At 32.9% G+C, this 17,020-nt stretch overlaps 1 protein-coding gene across 2 annotated transcripts; it reads right to left on the reverse strand.

Moving 5' to 3' along the window:
* Positions 1-462: 462 nt before the first annotated feature.
* On the reverse strand, positions 463-11,371 carry LOC126828562 (uncharacterized). Of its 2 annotated transcripts, XM_050558407.2 has the most exons (5): positions 9,400-11,371; positions 8,886-8,934; positions 7,774-7,894; positions 6,950-7,244; positions 463-6,067 (listed from the first exon to the last, which is right to left on the reverse strand). In XM_050558407.2, exons 1-4 carry the CDS (start codon positions 11,269-11,271, stop codon positions 6,971-6,973), a joined length of 2,316 nt encoding a protein of 771 aa, XP_050414364.1. In that variant the 5' UTR covers positions 11,272-11,371; the 3' UTR covers positions 463-6,067; positions 6,950-6,970. The 2 variants fall into 2 exon arrangements, with proteins under 2 accessions (XP_050414364.1, XP_050414363.1); XM_050558406.2 differs by having other exon boundaries at positions 464-7,244.
* Between the last annotated feature and the right edge of the window lie 5,649 nt (positions 11,372-17,020).

The following is a 17,020-nucleotide window of genomic DNA, read 5'->3' on the forward strand; positions in this document are numbered from 1 at the left end:
CATTTCTGCAGTTTTATATTGTTTCAGAATATCCCCTACTCTTTTTGAAGAGTATATTTTGATCTTCATTTTTAGAAAAACAGATTATTCACAAAAGCTTGATTATATTATATTAGGGACGCAACCTTAAGAACAAAAGTTTGTGCTATGATTTTAACATTCATCCAATGAAAAGTATGTATCCTTAAAATATTTAGTTTTATCTTTTTGTGAATAAGATCCCGGTTGATAGTACATATACAATACAGATGTGGTTGGGGTTTTTTTTGTGGAAAACTCTCACTCAGGAGTGGATATGCAATTAATAACTGACACTGATATTTAGAATTAATTATGGGTAATAGTTAGTTTTATTAGAAAAATTTGTTATATTGTGGTTAAGTGTTTTTAACACAAATCATTAAAATTGTGGCATGGGGAGCAAGGGTTGAAGTTAAATCTGCAATGAATAACTTATAATAACATCTTTCATACATGTAGCACTATTTTGGGTCAGCTCCAGATATATGAAGTACTAATAAGTTTTGGGGCGTTACAGATAAAGGAAGTACTAAGTTTTGGGGAATTACAGATATATGAAGTACTAAGTTTTGGGGTGTTACTGATACCTCATGAAGTACTAAGTTTGGGGTGTTAGATAACAGGAAGTACTAAATTTTGGGGTGTTACAGATACATCATGTACTGGTACTATATGTTTTGAGGTTTTATAGATAGAGGGACAAAATTGTGGGTATACAGCAGAATCAAATAAACGTATGGACAATTGTACATATTTTGAATTGCTACTTAAACATGCATTATGCAAGAGCAAAATCTGCTTATTACAAGTCTTTCTTTAGGCCTGAAATGTTATCTAAATTATCAATTAGACATTAATTAACTTATCCAGACCATAATGAACTCTCGATGACAAGGCTAGGTTTTGATGTTGGCTGGATTAGATTCCTATATGCCGCTAACGGCTATTGATAATTAAATCAATAAAAGTGGATAATCGAGACTATGCTGTTTATATTAATGATTTTAGTAATGATGACCGAGACTATGCAAAAATTTCACACGCTTCTTTCTCGGCTCATAGTGGATCAATTTGACTGAAATTTTCAGCAAATTACCTTTACACTATCTAGTTTTTAACTATTATAGCGAGAACTGCCATCTCTTTATCTTATCTCCCATAATGTATCTTTAATAAAGGAAAATGAAACAAATTGGCATTTTAATTTTTTAAATACTACTGTTAATTTTACAAATAAACAGTACAGTTATATACAGGACAGAGAAACAATTTCTCTTCATGGTAATTTGTGCTTTGTCATAATTATATACATAAATAGGTGGTACAGTGAAACTTTACTCCAGCTTAAAAAGACTGGAAAATTGAAATAAGATTTAAAGCTGTTTTTTAAACAACTGTTTAAGTAAAAAGGTGTATAAAAATCAAATTACAATATCAAAATTAGCAATCTTAAATAGACTCAATGAAAATGTAACACTTTTATAACCATACAAGAGAATGATGTTTTCATGATCTCTTAAACGAACCACCGATGCTTTTAAAAAGCCAGGGTCAAGTCTGAACCTGAACTCTGAGAACGTGCCATAAGGGCATGAGTAATAAGAATGCGTTGATGGAAGTATATAACACAAAGAGGATTCAGGGGTTTATCTCCTTGATGCTGCAGTGTTGTATGGCATTTGTGTCCACCTCTAGCAATCACATATATTACAGACTTTGAGTCTACATTTCACTGTAAAGTAAAGCTGTATAATCTATATGGAATGTTGATTTTTCTGTCAGTAAATGTCCAGATTAAAGTCAGATAAATAAAATACATTTCAAATTGCAGCCGCATTATTTCTCACAAGAATTTCAGTAAAATCAGTGTAACTCAGCTGTGAAGACTCAAGATAATGTGAGAGAGAGAGAGAGAAATAGGGTTTAACGTCCACTCGACACAAACTAGGTCATTTCGGGACTAACACATGGTTCAATTGTATTTCTATAATTCGCGTGCGCGTAGGGGTCTTTAGCAGTGGGTGGAAACCGAAGGACCTGAAGAAAACCCACGAGGTTGGACAGGTGACCCTACTCCTTGTCACGTACAACCGGGGAATCGAAACCCCGCTAGTTGACTCAATGACAGACCGTATGATACTGCGCGCGAGTGCTAACCATTCGGCCATCCAACCCCCCTCAAATAATGTATGGGGGAAAATACTGCTATATGAAACCACATAATTAATGAAGAAAATACAGATAATTGGATTTTCTATTCTTTGGGAAAACCTGTAAAAAAAAATTTCATATTTATTCAGAAAAAAGGCTTATTTAAACAAAAGTACTTGGTTGTGCTGTTCAAAAGCTTTTAGTTTCAAATTTTTAAGTCCCAGAAGAATAGAAAATCAAATTGGTGTGGCCTAATTTGTAGTCTAAATTTAATGTAAACAGGTTATTTATCATGATATATATACCAGGACAAAACCTTTAATTAAAGCCTCATTAAATGTGTTCTTTATAATACGATAATCTAGACAACACTAAACACTAAACAACAAAACATAAATTAAGTGCCATTTTGGCTACAGTTGTTGGTGGATAGAAATAAATTATTGTTCAGCCAGTATAAATTTCAGAAAATAAAAAATCAATAGAGGTGTGCCTGTGCTGCAGTATTTTCATAGAACTTGTAATTATAGTACGAAAAACTTCTTACATAGAATAAAATATATTAAATGTATAAATAGAAATCCATACTGGTGATCACGGTACATCGATACAACTATTTACAGCATATATTTACAGCACATAAAATCAGCAAAGCATCTTTAGAAAAAAAGTAGTACGCTGCTTAGGCAAATATCACTGAAAATGAGAATTTCTTCATAGAGATTTATGATTTTTAAATACATGTACCGGTATTGTTTTGGAAGTACAGGGAGTTAAATTATTACCAACATTTATTTTCATTGCTCAACTTAATGCATGGACCCAAAACAAAATGAAACATCTGTTGTTGCCATGAAAAACAACACATGCTCACATGCAAAACAACACATGCTCACCAGCATGTTTAGTCATCTAAGATGTTTGTATTATTTATTACGATTTGATGGTTTGAAAAGTTAATCTCCAGATCCCAACAAGTTGGGAAAAGAAATCTCAAAAATTTACCATACTAATGAGGCCAAAGTTTAATGAAGATTTTGCTTTAAAAGAATATGAAAACCTTTTCCTGTACATGTATATGTGATATAATACCATGATTAAATGTGGACTATAAAAACAATAGAAATGAAATGAAATGGGGTTTAACGTCCTACTGTTCTTCTCTGACTGGGCTAATGAAGATGGGGAAAACAATAGAACAGTGTCAATATACCCATCAAATGAATAACTGTGGTAAATATTCACAAAGTCTGTTGATTTACTAAAACAAATTAAGGTCAATATTTGCATTAAAGAACACCTGCCTTAAATTGGAGAGTGGGTTTTACATAGGCTTAGTCTGTTCCTCAACCCACTTCAGATATCTGAAATAAAATATTATTCACAAAAAAAAAAAAAAAAAATATCTTGAATGGCAACTACCTACATATTTATTCTAAAGAACCTTTGGTTGATAAATGCTTCATGTAGTAATCAAATTGAAACAACGACATAGAGGCGCAGTGGACACTTACAGCCGGATTAGTTCAAATGATCTGATATTTGTTGTTTATTGTTTTCAATGTCTATGTAGTGTGTCTTATCTGCAGGCTTGTCTTTTCGGTTTTGTTTGTGTATAGTGTTGTCCCCCTGCCTTTACTATATATATATATATATATAACCAACTCTTTTGCCAGATGAGTTAACAAATATAGAGGTAATACAACATGAATGTAAACCCAGCATAACAACATACAAGTTAACAGCTGTAGAATAAAATATTATAGAAAAAAAACAGTAAAAAAAAATAAGCTTCAGGCACTTTAGCTTATGGTTCATAAAACTGAACTGATGTATAATTTATCTCCTTCAAAATATTATATCTTTGATTTTTGAAATCACTATACACTCAATAACCATCTACATTTGAGGTTTGAAAAATGTGGAAATGAAATTGATTTCACATACAATTGGAAATATGAATGATCTAATGAAGAGAATATAATCAATTTTAAAAAATTCCATACATGTAGGTGAAAGTTTAAAACCTGTCAGTAATGAATGTAAAAAGATATTTTCATTTATTGCATACTTGATGAAATGATTCAATATTTTGGCATTTATATAATAAAACTAGACCTATTATTTCTGATTTTTGATTACAGGTACTCACACTAATTTCATCAAAATGAACTTGGGATGACAAACTAAATAAAATGCAACCAGCTATTCACAAAATCAAATAAATCTAGTTTAATTGGTGTGTGACATAGGACTACACATTGATCTTAATAAATAGCTGAGATATTTAGCCCTGAAATTGGAATACACCTTATATCAATTTTAAGAATATAATGATTGAAACAAAGCAAGATTCCATAAATTTTTGCCTATGAACTCTGGGCAAATCAAATAAAGTCATTTTTAAAGACAAATATGTGGAAAACTAGAAATATTCTGAAAATATCTTTTATACCATATTTCACGGGGTCAGTAATCACTCAATACACTGTGGAAGATACAATGATATGACAAGATTGACACTTAGAATACTCCATTGCATTATTCTAGAGAGCAGGCCCAAAGTTAACAAAGGATTCTCAGACTTAGGCTAAGAATTTACTCAAAATTGTTCACTTTATTTTAACTCAAGTATAGTTCTTTATAAAATATTTGTTGTTTTAATGTATCAAATACATTAATAAGAAACTATGTGCAAAGCTTTGTGTTTCTGGATCAAAGATATTTCTCATAAACAGTGATTGAAAGTTGAGTAAATTCTTAACTTAAAAATACCTGTAAATACATGTATGTAGAGTTGCGTAAATATGTAAACAAATGAATGCAATTCCTCCCAAGAAGTACTTGTGAATTATTAAAAAACAAATTAAGAAGCTTAAATAACATTTAAATGGTCTCCATTATTCCTTATGCAAATATTCCTTTCTTATTATCTGCATGCTTAAAAAAAAATACGAAAAATTGCCTGGAATCAAGGTTGTTTAAATTAAACTAGTTGGATGCATTTACTAGACTGATAGAATAATAATTTTATTTTCTGATTATCTATAAATTTATCGCCAAGAAGACAGTTTATCTTATGTATTTAATAGTAAACATTATCTTGTATTAAAATATTATTTATCTTTCAAGACCTAGAAAATACAAAATTTTGGAAAATGTGAAATCCATTGTCTTAATTTCCCTTTTCAGATGTTTTTTGAATTTTTAAAATATGATTCCCTATAAAAATATTTAATAAATCAACTGTAATATATTGGATCAATAATTATTCATTTCAAATATGTATGGATTTATGTTTTTTTTTCCAAAGAACTAAATATAACGAACTTTTCCTTGTGCTGTAATGAGCTAAAGTTACAAAGCATATTTTCTTTGTCACATCTCCAATAACATTGAAAAATATCCAATGTGAATGGAAATATTTAACACACATTCTATGCAACATTTATTTGATAAAGTTTACATGAGATAACTTATTTGATCTTGTAAATAAACAAATGTGGCAAATTCTCTATGACAGTTTTGTGTTAAAATGACGCTCACAAATATGGCAAAAAAGAGCTCTTTTAATCTATTGGGTTACATCTTTTTCGGTATTGTCAGCAATATAGTGGCATAACTTCAAAAAGTCATAATGGTTGTCGATTATACTTTTGATGGCCTACACTACATGAAGATCTGACCAGTTGTAGTGTAAGGTCTCGTCAGGTGTCATATGAGCGACTTTTGAACTTATGACGTCAGACATTGATTAATCAATCAGCGTTGATGTTTCTAGTGGTTTCCCAAAATTCCGTGCACCTCATGCCAAAACCTCGCCACAACAGACCATTTCATTGGCTAATCCCTCACATCATCTAGTACAGGTGTTATATAACAACTTCTCCAGATCCTAGTGTAGAAAAGACCAGCAAAATAAAATTTTAAACAATAAAAAATAAAATTAAATAGTTTTAATCAGATTGAATTCTAGATAGCCACATGTTTATTACTGTGCTTCTAACCCACCATTTTGTTATATCAGTGAGAATTTCATATATAACAATGAACTATTTTGACCCTGCTGAAACCCACTTAAATGAAACAGAGCTATATATAGAGAGGTGTCACTTTAATTTCACCTTATTAAAATTTTCATTTTGACTTAAAGGCAAAATAATATGTTTACTTATCAAACCCAATAGGTACGAAAGGGTATGCTCTGTTGCCTACTTATCACATCATAAATTAGCAAATTGTCAGGACGACCAGTTACTGATCATGACTAGAAGCATGTTTTCCATCACCAAAAGGCTAAAATAGTAACTGTACGAATGTGTGTACAGTGAGTTAGATGTCTTATGAACGTATTCAACTGTTATTTTCACCGCATTGCTATTCATAATTTGGCAGTGAATCTGCATTGAATTTAGCATGTGTAAAAAGGTTGTTATATTCAGTTAAATATTGCCTTTTTTTATTACTTGTGCTTCCCAAATTGAAATGAAGTTAACAGAAATACCTACAATTTATAAATCGGTTTTCTACGAAATAAACAGAACATGTAATATTTGGTTTTGCTTAGAAGTTATGTGTCCATAAAAATATACCATGGTGTTATAACATCACTGTAAAGAAGTTTTGATAATCTGATGCCATTTGCAAGTTTTGAGTTCGGTAACTGAAGGGTTAAACTATATGTTTGGTAACTAAAGGGTTAAACTATATTTATAATGAAGAAGTATGATATATTATACAAGTTACAATGAATCACCACAATGATAAATATATACACCTAATATACATAGAGTAGTCTTCAACTGTCCAGTAACTTCTTAGCATATTGTATACTGTCTATTACGGCAGCCTTCATTTCACTATCAATATGTGGATGAGCAGATATTCGATTTTTTAATATGTTACACAGTTCAGCATTAGTAAAAAAGTCTGGATCACCGTTTTCAGCTTGTTTATATTTTTTACCAGTTCGTGGGCCCTTTTCCTTTTGATCACTAGGGCGATTTTTAAACATACTTGTTGAAAGACAGGCTGGATCACTTTCTGCCGTTTTCTGTTCTATTGTACGTTTTCTGAAAATAAAATATTAATCAACATTAACCAAAACTTGTCATAAAGCAGCTAAACTTCTTCAGTTTAGGTCAAAACAAAGTAGTGAATTGGGTTAATATGATGCATTAATTCAATTAGTGACGAGACAAGCTCTATGGTTTCGAATGATTACATGAAAATCTATTTGTTTACTTTATGATCTTTGTAATCATATTGGCAACTATTTCATTGATGTCATATTGTCAATCGTAATATATTATCTAATTAATTTACTAGTATTTCATTCCATTTACTAGTAATTAATTCCATTAACTAGTATTTCATTCCATTTACTAGTATTTCAGTCCATTTACTAGTATTTCATTCTATTTACTGATATTTCATTGGATTAATGTCAGTGGAAATAAAGCTTTTTACAATCAATTCATATATTTCCTTGACGAATATTGTCAAACTGATTGTGTGTCTGGAAATAAGGTATTCAGATTGATGAAAGACATTTATTTCTTGATAAAATCATAAATATATATATACATGTAATAATACTACCTTGTTACTGGTACATGAACTGGGGAGGGAGGTTTCTTTTCTACATCTAATCTCACATTAACGACAAAACCATTTGAATCAGCCATAGACATAAAACCATCTCCAAATAAACCTGATATAACTACAATAAAAAATAAAGGAGAAAAGAACATTATCAAGAGTGTAATCCACAAAATCCAAATAATAAATGTGAAATGTATAAATACTGAGTCGAAAATATATCTGAACTACCAATAAATATATATTTGTTGCTAAAACCATTTTGGCGGGATGGGGGGTGGGGGAGACTATTACAACCAGAGCCAGTTTAATATTATAAATATTTACATAGGTTCCATTATTATGCATAAGCTGGTTGCTATTTGACATTAGCACACCAGTGGTCAATAGTTTGCAATAATCTCTGCAATATCAATTTATTGTGGGCTCTTACTGTGTTTTATACAATGTGTGTTTGTACTTATAATGTTCCTGGTCATTTGAAATATCATAGTCATACTCAATTTCTACTTTCTTATGCTAAAATCTAAGCAAACTAAATCTATTCAGTAGTCAAATAGCAAAAAGTATTTTTATATAAAGTTGTCCCATCTATCTTTACATGGTCTGGAGGTATTCACAGGCATAGATATGCAATTTGCACCTAAATTACTGGTACATAACGGAATCCTATTTGACAAAAATAAAGTGGATAAAATCATATGTTAAACAGACATACAAGAGTTAAATCTGCCTATTGCAGGTCTTTCTTGAGGCCTTAAGTGTGATATAAACTATTAATTAGACATTAATTAACATGACAAGACCCTCTATGCCATTGGATAGGTCTGATTTTAAGTAGATTAGAACGGTTCAGCCATTTAATGATTTAATCTTAAAATGGTGAAGTGAGACTAAGCTTCGAACGACAAGTACGGTGGTTACAATTAGTGCACATATCTTGTTAAACCTTCAATGGTTAATATCTTTACTCAAACTAGAGTAATTTGAATGAAATTTTCAATATATTCATTTTGCATTATCTATTTTTGAACTATCATAGCAAGAATGGCCAGTTCTTTCTTACTCTTACTAAATGTATCTTTAAGCTGATCAAAAAACTTATTTCTTACCAGCACCAATATTTTTGACAACACCTTTCTTTTTATCAACAGGAGATTTCTGAAAAAAATAAATTCATTATTTTTATATAAAGTTACAATAGTCCTATGTTTAATCAAACTCCAATCAGCTCATCGACCTGTTGAGTGTCATAGTCTACTAAATAATTGCAAGTGCTATGTCAAGTGACATCGTCTGCTAAATAATAGCACTTGCAAAGGAGACATTGCCTGAATACAATGTATTTAACATGCAAGAGTCTACTACAAGGGCAGGTGCTGTTACACTGTCATTAAATTGCCATCCAATCGGAGTAATCCTATGTATGATGCGGACTCAGACCTCCATTTATTTCCCTTCTTGCAATGTCAATGGATGTTCTATCCCTAAAATTAGGTGAACTGAAATATTGGAATATTACAATTATATTTATATTAATAAGTAAGACAACTTAGTCCATATAAAATTTTTAGTTCCTGTGCAGAACAGTAAATTACTACACTTTTTTTTTTTGTACCCACTTACTTTTTCTTGACTGCTTATGCTTAGTTCTGATGTTGTTCTTTCTCTCCGTTTTGGCGTATATTTTGGTTCTAACTTAGAAGTGCTAGCAACAGCTGTATCTGCCTTAACAGGTACCTTTATTTTTACTTCTGGAAGTAAAGAATCACTGACAGATTCTGGTTTCTTTTCTTTATCTGCTTTAGGACTCTGTTTTGATCGTCCACGTCTTTTTACCGCACTACCAACATTATTTCTTTTGTTAACTTTTTTTCCAGATCTCAAAGGTGAGTTACCCTGTTCTGGGGACGTTATTGTCTTTGTGCTACGCGTGCGTCTTGAATGAAGTTTTGCTCTCCGAACGCTAGCTGATAAACTTTTGAATGTTTTAAAACGTTTCTCCTCAGACATTTTTTTATGGTGGATTCTTAGTGCTAAAGGTTTTGTTGTAACCGTATCATTATCACTGATTTTTTTATCTATTTCGAGTATGCTTGAAGTCTCTGCATTACAAACATCTTTTGCATTTGATTGTCTCTTATTAGCAATGGCTTCTTTTAGTCCCGCACTATCCAGAGCTTCCCTATTATCACTAGGATTTTGATTTGCTTCAACAAAACCAGGCTTGATATGAGGTGTTTGTTTGAATTTTGGTCTCACACGTTTTTTGGAACCAGGTGTATAGTCTTGATCAGTTTTATCAACATCAGGTACAGGAAAAGCAGATGATTGAATTGAAAGAGGAGTTATATTATTTTCAACTATATCAGATAATGGTGAACCCTCCCCTGTTTCCAGATTTTCGATGTAAATTTCTGGATGTTTTTTCTTTGGTCGTCCACGCCTTTTCTTTGATTCTGACGATTGAATGCTCCCATCATTGGAATTCTCTCTGCTATGCATGGAACCATCTTCTAACACAGTATTATTATCTCCGGTAGAATCACTTTTCTCAGAGTCTGTATTCTGCTGCTTCTTTCTTTTTTTAGATCTTCTTTTTAATAAATCGGCTTCACAGTTCAGAGATTTTTCATCTGATTTTTCAGGGTCTTTTTCATCTGATGTCTCTGTTTCTTCATCATCAGATTTTACTTTTTCAACTGTAATGTCTGGCTCTATTACAATAAGATCTGGAATTATCTCGTTGGGGATGTTTGCAATCTTCTCATTTTTTATTTTCACAGATTCATTAGAATTTGAATTTCCACTCTTCATTTTATCCCAAAGCTCTTCAGCACTTTGAATCAAACCTATTTCACCTGGGTCCTTATAACCTGAACTAACTGTAGTATTGGTCTTGATTGATTCAAGCTTAGTATCACTGTTTGGGCTTAGGGGAGATTCTGTAGGCGCATCACGGTTGGTAATCTTGTAGCTTGGTGAATTGGTTATCTGGTATCTACATGTTACTGACTGAACCGGTGCCACAGGATGATTTCTAACTGGTGACTGATTGATGTATCGAAATGGTTTTGAAGAATTAGGGGATATTTGTCCTTGCTGTCGAAAGGAGGGTGAGCGGGGGATTTGTTTAACATTTGGTGAAGTATTCATTCTAGGCTGTTGGAGTGTTCTAGGTACTGTGATCGGTGTAAAATTCCGTACTTGTAGAACAGGAACAGGTGATTGGTTAGGCACATTATGTTTCTGTTTACTGGGCGTTCTATTATTAATAGTTTCATAGTTATTAGGATAAGTCTGATTAGGATGTTGAAAATTCTGTCTTTGGTTTACATTCTGACCATTTAATGAAACAGGAGGAGGAGCTACAGAAGGTGGGGGACTAAGGAAACCTGGAGATTCTCCCATAAATACTATGTCTGAATCAGTTTCTACAAATGAATTTGTTACTTGTCCATTGACTAAACCCGCAGTATTATCCCCGTTCTGATTCATGATGTTTAAAGATGTAGAACTGCTTATTCCGTTATCCTAATTTAGTAAAATAATTTAGACATAATGTCAAGTTTCTTTCTTTCAACGGATCATATTGAGGATGTCTGAAATTAAAAAGAAAAAAAAATATGATTATGTTTATTCCACACTAGTTTATTTATACTGTACAGGTACTGTTAATAAGTATCGTTCTATTATACTTTGTACTCTTGCATAAATTTAAAGTCAATTGATATGATAATAACTTTAATCTCTAGATCATCCTTCACAACTTTTCAAAGTGATTAGGAGCCATACCTCTGGCAGTCATTATCGGATATTGTTGAAAATCAATTGGCTTCTCTAGATGAAGGCCAGGGGATGACAATGACAAGTTCCTGACAAGTTCCAAGAACATTGTATCGGTAATCGTATAATAAATATCAATAGTTTTAATCAAACAATATCCCAATGTTCTAATTTCCAATATCAAGCAACTTCTTTCTTTCCTAAATTTGTAATAAAATAATTAAAGCATTCTTTTAAAACTTCACAGATGGTCCTACCTGTTTCCATTTCAAATTTGAAGTTAAGGTCAAATTAAAGCAGTCGACATAGGAGAAGCTAGTACTACTAGTACTACACCGGTGGAGTCGTAACATATGATTATCATTACAAAGCTTTCTCGTAACCAGTATACATGCAATAATCTGGTGAATAATAACCGACTGATGTCATCTCATAATCAATAAAAGCTGTTGTAATAATAATATATGTAATTGATAATTGAAGCCAATCACACGTTAACATCACTATCGATATGTGCCGTTTTAATCATTGTAGCTGATGATTTAATTGAACCCAATCATACAGTAACATTACTTACTAAAAGAAATCATCTAATATATAAATAGTAACACTACCCTGTTGCCTTTCCATGGACCTGGTAGTGATATAAAGCTAACAGTAATGGAACAACCAATATGAAAAACTCAGGTTGTAATTGCATGATCTTTGCAAAGGAAGCTATAATTTTTTCAAACCTGACAAAATTAGTTGAAATTTCGCACAGTGGAATATTACAGAAACATCCCAAATGATGTAAATAGTTCTCTGAATTGTACGACCCAGTACTAACTAGTTCTTTGTAGATGCCACAACTTTTCAGAACACACAGCTAATACAATGTAGCTACAAGAACATATAGCTAAAAACGTTGAGATATACTGATGTGTTTGTTTTTAGCTACTATTGGATGCCTTTAGTTCCAAGTGGCAAACTCAGTTTCTTTATTTCTTTAAAAATAAGATAATGTTATACTATTATGACCAATTAAACTTACAGAGGCCAATGTAGTGGCACAAGTATTGCCTAACTCCAAATATTTGTGTTTAACTTAATGAAGCATTTTTATCCGACATACACCGTCATACATCTCCCGTTTAAAAACGTCATTCTTAGGTTCGGCTTAACGCCTCGATTTTAAATATGATGATTTATACCCATTCCAGATAGGATAATATGCTTAATTGTAGTTGGATGTGGCAGAAATATTATATATAAGAATAATCAATCATTGTTTTGATGAAAAATATTGTCAATTTTGCTTACTAATTCCCGATGCGATTCGTGTTGGGCTTTGCTACATGGAACTATATAGGTCCATCTCTTATCTCGAAACACGGAGGGTTGAGAGATGAGGTTTGTTATCTAACCAGCTAATAATAGTACGAGAAAGTGAACTGCACTACATACAAATAACAGAACCAACAAGACATTGCAAGAAATAAACAGAAAATATAAAATCAAGAGAATTGATCCAGGGGCCAGTTGTGAGCATCCACTACACTGTAAAAAGCACTTGATTCGGGGGGTCCAAATGTCACAAGGTTAAGATCAAACATATTATACCTTGGATCCTGGGGAAGAAACTGCTTGTCAAACTGTCAAATGGGGCATACATTTTTCTGTTCAACAGAACTCTTGATTGACCTTTGACATTGTGATGTTAAAATGTGGATGAAGTTGAATGGCAATATAAAAAATAAGCTTAAAGCTTATAATATCACCCTTCACGAGAATTGATATGTCAAGCAAATTTTTAACATACAAACTGAAATTTTATATTGAAATCTTTGTCTAGGCATGCCCCAATCTAATAATTTAATCTGCCAAGTAGTCTAAGTGGATTATTTATATTATTTAGTTCTTAAGGGTTATGTCCCTTTTGGCCATTAACAAAATTTTGCCTAAATGACTGTCTTCTCCAAATACAGAACATAGATCTACATTTAAAGGTAAAAGAACACTTTAAATTAAAGTAATTCAACAAATAAACAATGAAATCTAGGTCAGTTACAGTGTCTAAAACAAAAGGAGCAAAGCCTGGGTTGGTGAGGGCGATTCTGTCATTTAAAATCGAAGGATCCACTGCCCGACCACGCACGACACCTTATAAATTACGGGCTTTATCGAATCGCCATTCGTTATCGTTTGAAAGGTGCATTCAGAATATTGTCAATACCCACAGATAACATCGGTTTAATTGCAATAGTTATCGTTTTACAGAACGTTTATGATGAATACCGCGTCCAAACGAAATATAATAATACACCATGGGAAATTATTATTATCATACCTTTCTTGCCAGTTTATCAAGCGAAGGTGAAGGCCGTTGTGTAGGACAAAATTACTCCCCCTGAAATACAGCCCGAAGTGTTTTCCTAATTTCAGAACAAGATTGCGTTTCATAGAACTCCGCGCACCTCACGAGTTGAAAGCTTAAATCTGACTACAGCATGAGTAGGATATTAAACATACATTATGCAAGAGCTAAATCTGTCTATTGCAGGTCTTTCTTTAGGCCTGAAATGTTATCTAAATTATTAATTAGACATTAATTAACCTATCCAGACCATCATCAACCCTAGATGGCATCGCTAGCCTGCGATCTTTAGTGGATTGTGAGCCGATTTACTGCATAACTTTCCTTCGCGATTTAACGATTAATAGATAATCGATCCTATGCTGTTTATCGTACTGACTTTAGTAATGATGATGAAGGCTAGGCGGAAATTCAATCGCTTTGTTCTCGGTTCATAGTGGATCAAATTTGAATGAAATTTTCAGCAAATTGCCTTTGTATTATCTAGTTTTTAACTATTATATTGAGAACTGCTAACTCGTTATCGAATCTCCCATAATGTATCTTTAAGCTATTCATTTGATTTGATATTTGTTGTTTATTACTCACAATGTCTGAGTAGTTTGGGTCTTTTCCGCATGTTTTTCTTTCTCATAAGTTCAACTAAATAATTAATATTCCTTTCATAGAGAATGGGCACAATGAATTTGTGATAACAAGGAGCTTTTACGGGGTTCCCTTTGACGTCATTTTCGGTCACGCGCTGTGCCTGGCCTTATTTACTCACAGAGACATATAGGCCGTTACATGTTTTTGAGTAAAATACCAGCTCGTACAAATAGCATGTATTGCTTAAAATGGAACTGGCAACTATTTCCATTTAGGTAAGAGGTTTACCGACCAGTATGGCCTGCAGCCGAAATTTCTAGCTTGCTTAGAAACACAAATCCGCTACATGATCCTCCCAAATAAACAAACTATACATTTTTGGAAAGCTTATAACACCAGGAACACAAACCCAGAGAGTTCCAAGCAAAATGTTTGCAATAACTCGATTTAGGGCCAGATGAAAATTGTGATAATTTTCAAATAAATACTATATTTATACTAACAATTGTGAAGTTGACATAAAATTAAATATTGGCGAAAACAACCAATGCCTTCATCCTCGGCCAAAATGCAGAAAACCTAATGGACAAGGGAACATACAGAATTTTGGAAATCCATTAACGGTAATAGGGGGTTATCTCCATTCTGTCAAATGTCTGCAATTGATGTTCAGTATTTCAGGTGTGTGTTGACTGCTGATGCTGTATGACACACAAGACCATGTGTGAGCACACAAGCCCAATATTTATATCGTTAATGGGGTCCCAGGGACTGCAAGTGCTGGTGAGCGGGTGTTTACCCAGAAATTATGGGCGGAGCGCCTCGTCTGATGAGCAAGGAGATATGTTGACATTGGTTGAGCAATATGTCTATGAAGTAATGGAGACCGGACTCTGTCCGTAGTTTTGCAAATCGCATTGAAACCACGTGATTTTTTCCATTAAAACATAAAGCCACACCTACATATCCTTTCAATTAGACCCTACATTATTTTTACTACAGGTAGCTGTAAACCTCTTGTTCAGATATTTAAGGCTAAGTTACAAGCATTTAAACTGACCCCCCCCCCCCCAATTGTTTTTCGAGTGGGGGGGGGGGGGTCTGGATACACTTGCCACCCCCCATATTTACATAGTAGGCCTTAACTCCTATTTATTTACAACAATTATTAGGATTAGTTAAGATTCTATCTGTATAAAACAATGTACAAATTAAAACACAAACTATATTTACTTTTTGAAATCCATTTATAATACACAAAATGTACAAAATACTTTAAATATCTATACAACTTTCTTGTAAATGTCAATGTGTATATGTATATAGTATTGTAGTTAACAAGGTGATTGTCAAATATGCATCCTCATAAACTAAAGTTATGTGATCAAGTTTTGTTTCATTTGAATCCTCATAAAAATTCCCCTACTAAACTCCCTTTGACGCGTTGTTCATAACTCAAGCGTAACATTCAATATGTAAAAGTCAGGAAAAAATATGAATACGACACCCCCTGACTTAAACATGATAAACATTGCCAAAACAGTGTTTACAGAAGACTGATTCTCCCACACCCTAATAATCGCGCCTCAGGCGTCACAGATTGTCAACATTTTATATAATTTCATTTGCCCCCCCCCCCCACCAATATATATTTCACGGCTACGCCTCTGCCCTAGTTTGTAGTTAAATCCTATTTATTTTATCAAATAAATTCTTTAAACAAAATACTGTTATCAATGATTATTGATATTTTCCATAAAGGGAGATAACTCCTTTTACCATTAAATGGATTTCCGAAATTCTGTATGATCCCCTGTCCTTTATGGTTTCTGCATTTTGCTTTAAATCAAAATTTAACCAATAGCATATTCTTTGCATAGGATGGAGGTCTCTGGTGTTTTCACCAACATTTAATTTTATGTAAACTTCACAATTGTTAGTATAGCATTTGCTTGACAATTATCACAATTTTCATCCGGCCCTAAACCGAGTTAGTGCAAACTATTTGCTTGGAACTCTCTGGATTTGTGTTCCTGATGTTATAAGCTTTCCAAAAATGTATAGTTTGTTTATTTGGGAGGACCATGTAGCGGAACTTCATGCTAGAAATTTTGGCTGCAGGCCTAGAACCAGGAGTTGATATTTATGAGACTATTATTTTTTGTCCCCCGCCTTTCGAAGAAAGCAAGGAACTATTAAAATGGGTTCGTCCGTCTGTCCGTCTGTCTGTCTGTCCGTCACACTATTTGGGAAACAATAACTCTCCTTCTAATTGAGCTAGAATGTTCAAACTTTTTGTAGGTGTTTGTTAGGCCAATGCCTTGATGGGCATTTTCTGTTTACGGTAAGCAGAGATAAGCCTTTTGATTGGTTGATGCTTTGGGACACGAAAACTTTAGATCTAATTAAGTAAGAGTGAGGACACTTGGTGTATAGTTATATCATATTGTTACCTTGACTAAGTTTGATGATGAGAATTTTGTGTTTAGACTAAGGAGCGATAAGCAATTTGATTGG

This window comes from Patella vulgata, chromosome 7 (assembly GCF_932274485.2).
Source record: "Patella vulgata chromosome 7, xgPatVulg1.2, whole genome shotgun sequence".
Lineage (NCBI taxonomy): Eukaryota > Metazoa > Mollusca > Gastropoda > Patellidae > Patella > Patella vulgata.

Coding starts and splice junctions, on each gene's coding strand:
- LOC126828562 (XM_050558407.2), bottom strand. CDS start 11,271: ATGAATCAGAACGGGGATAATACTGCGGGTTTAGTCAATGGACAAGTA. Junction 7,895..8,885: donor TGTCAAAAATATTGGTGCTG/GTAAGAAATAAG, acceptor TTTTTATTGTAG/TTATATCAGGTTTATTTGGA. Junction 7,245..7,773: donor GTTCATGTACCAGTAACAAG/GTAGTATTATTA, acceptor TTTTATTTTCAG/AAAACGTACAATAGAACAGA.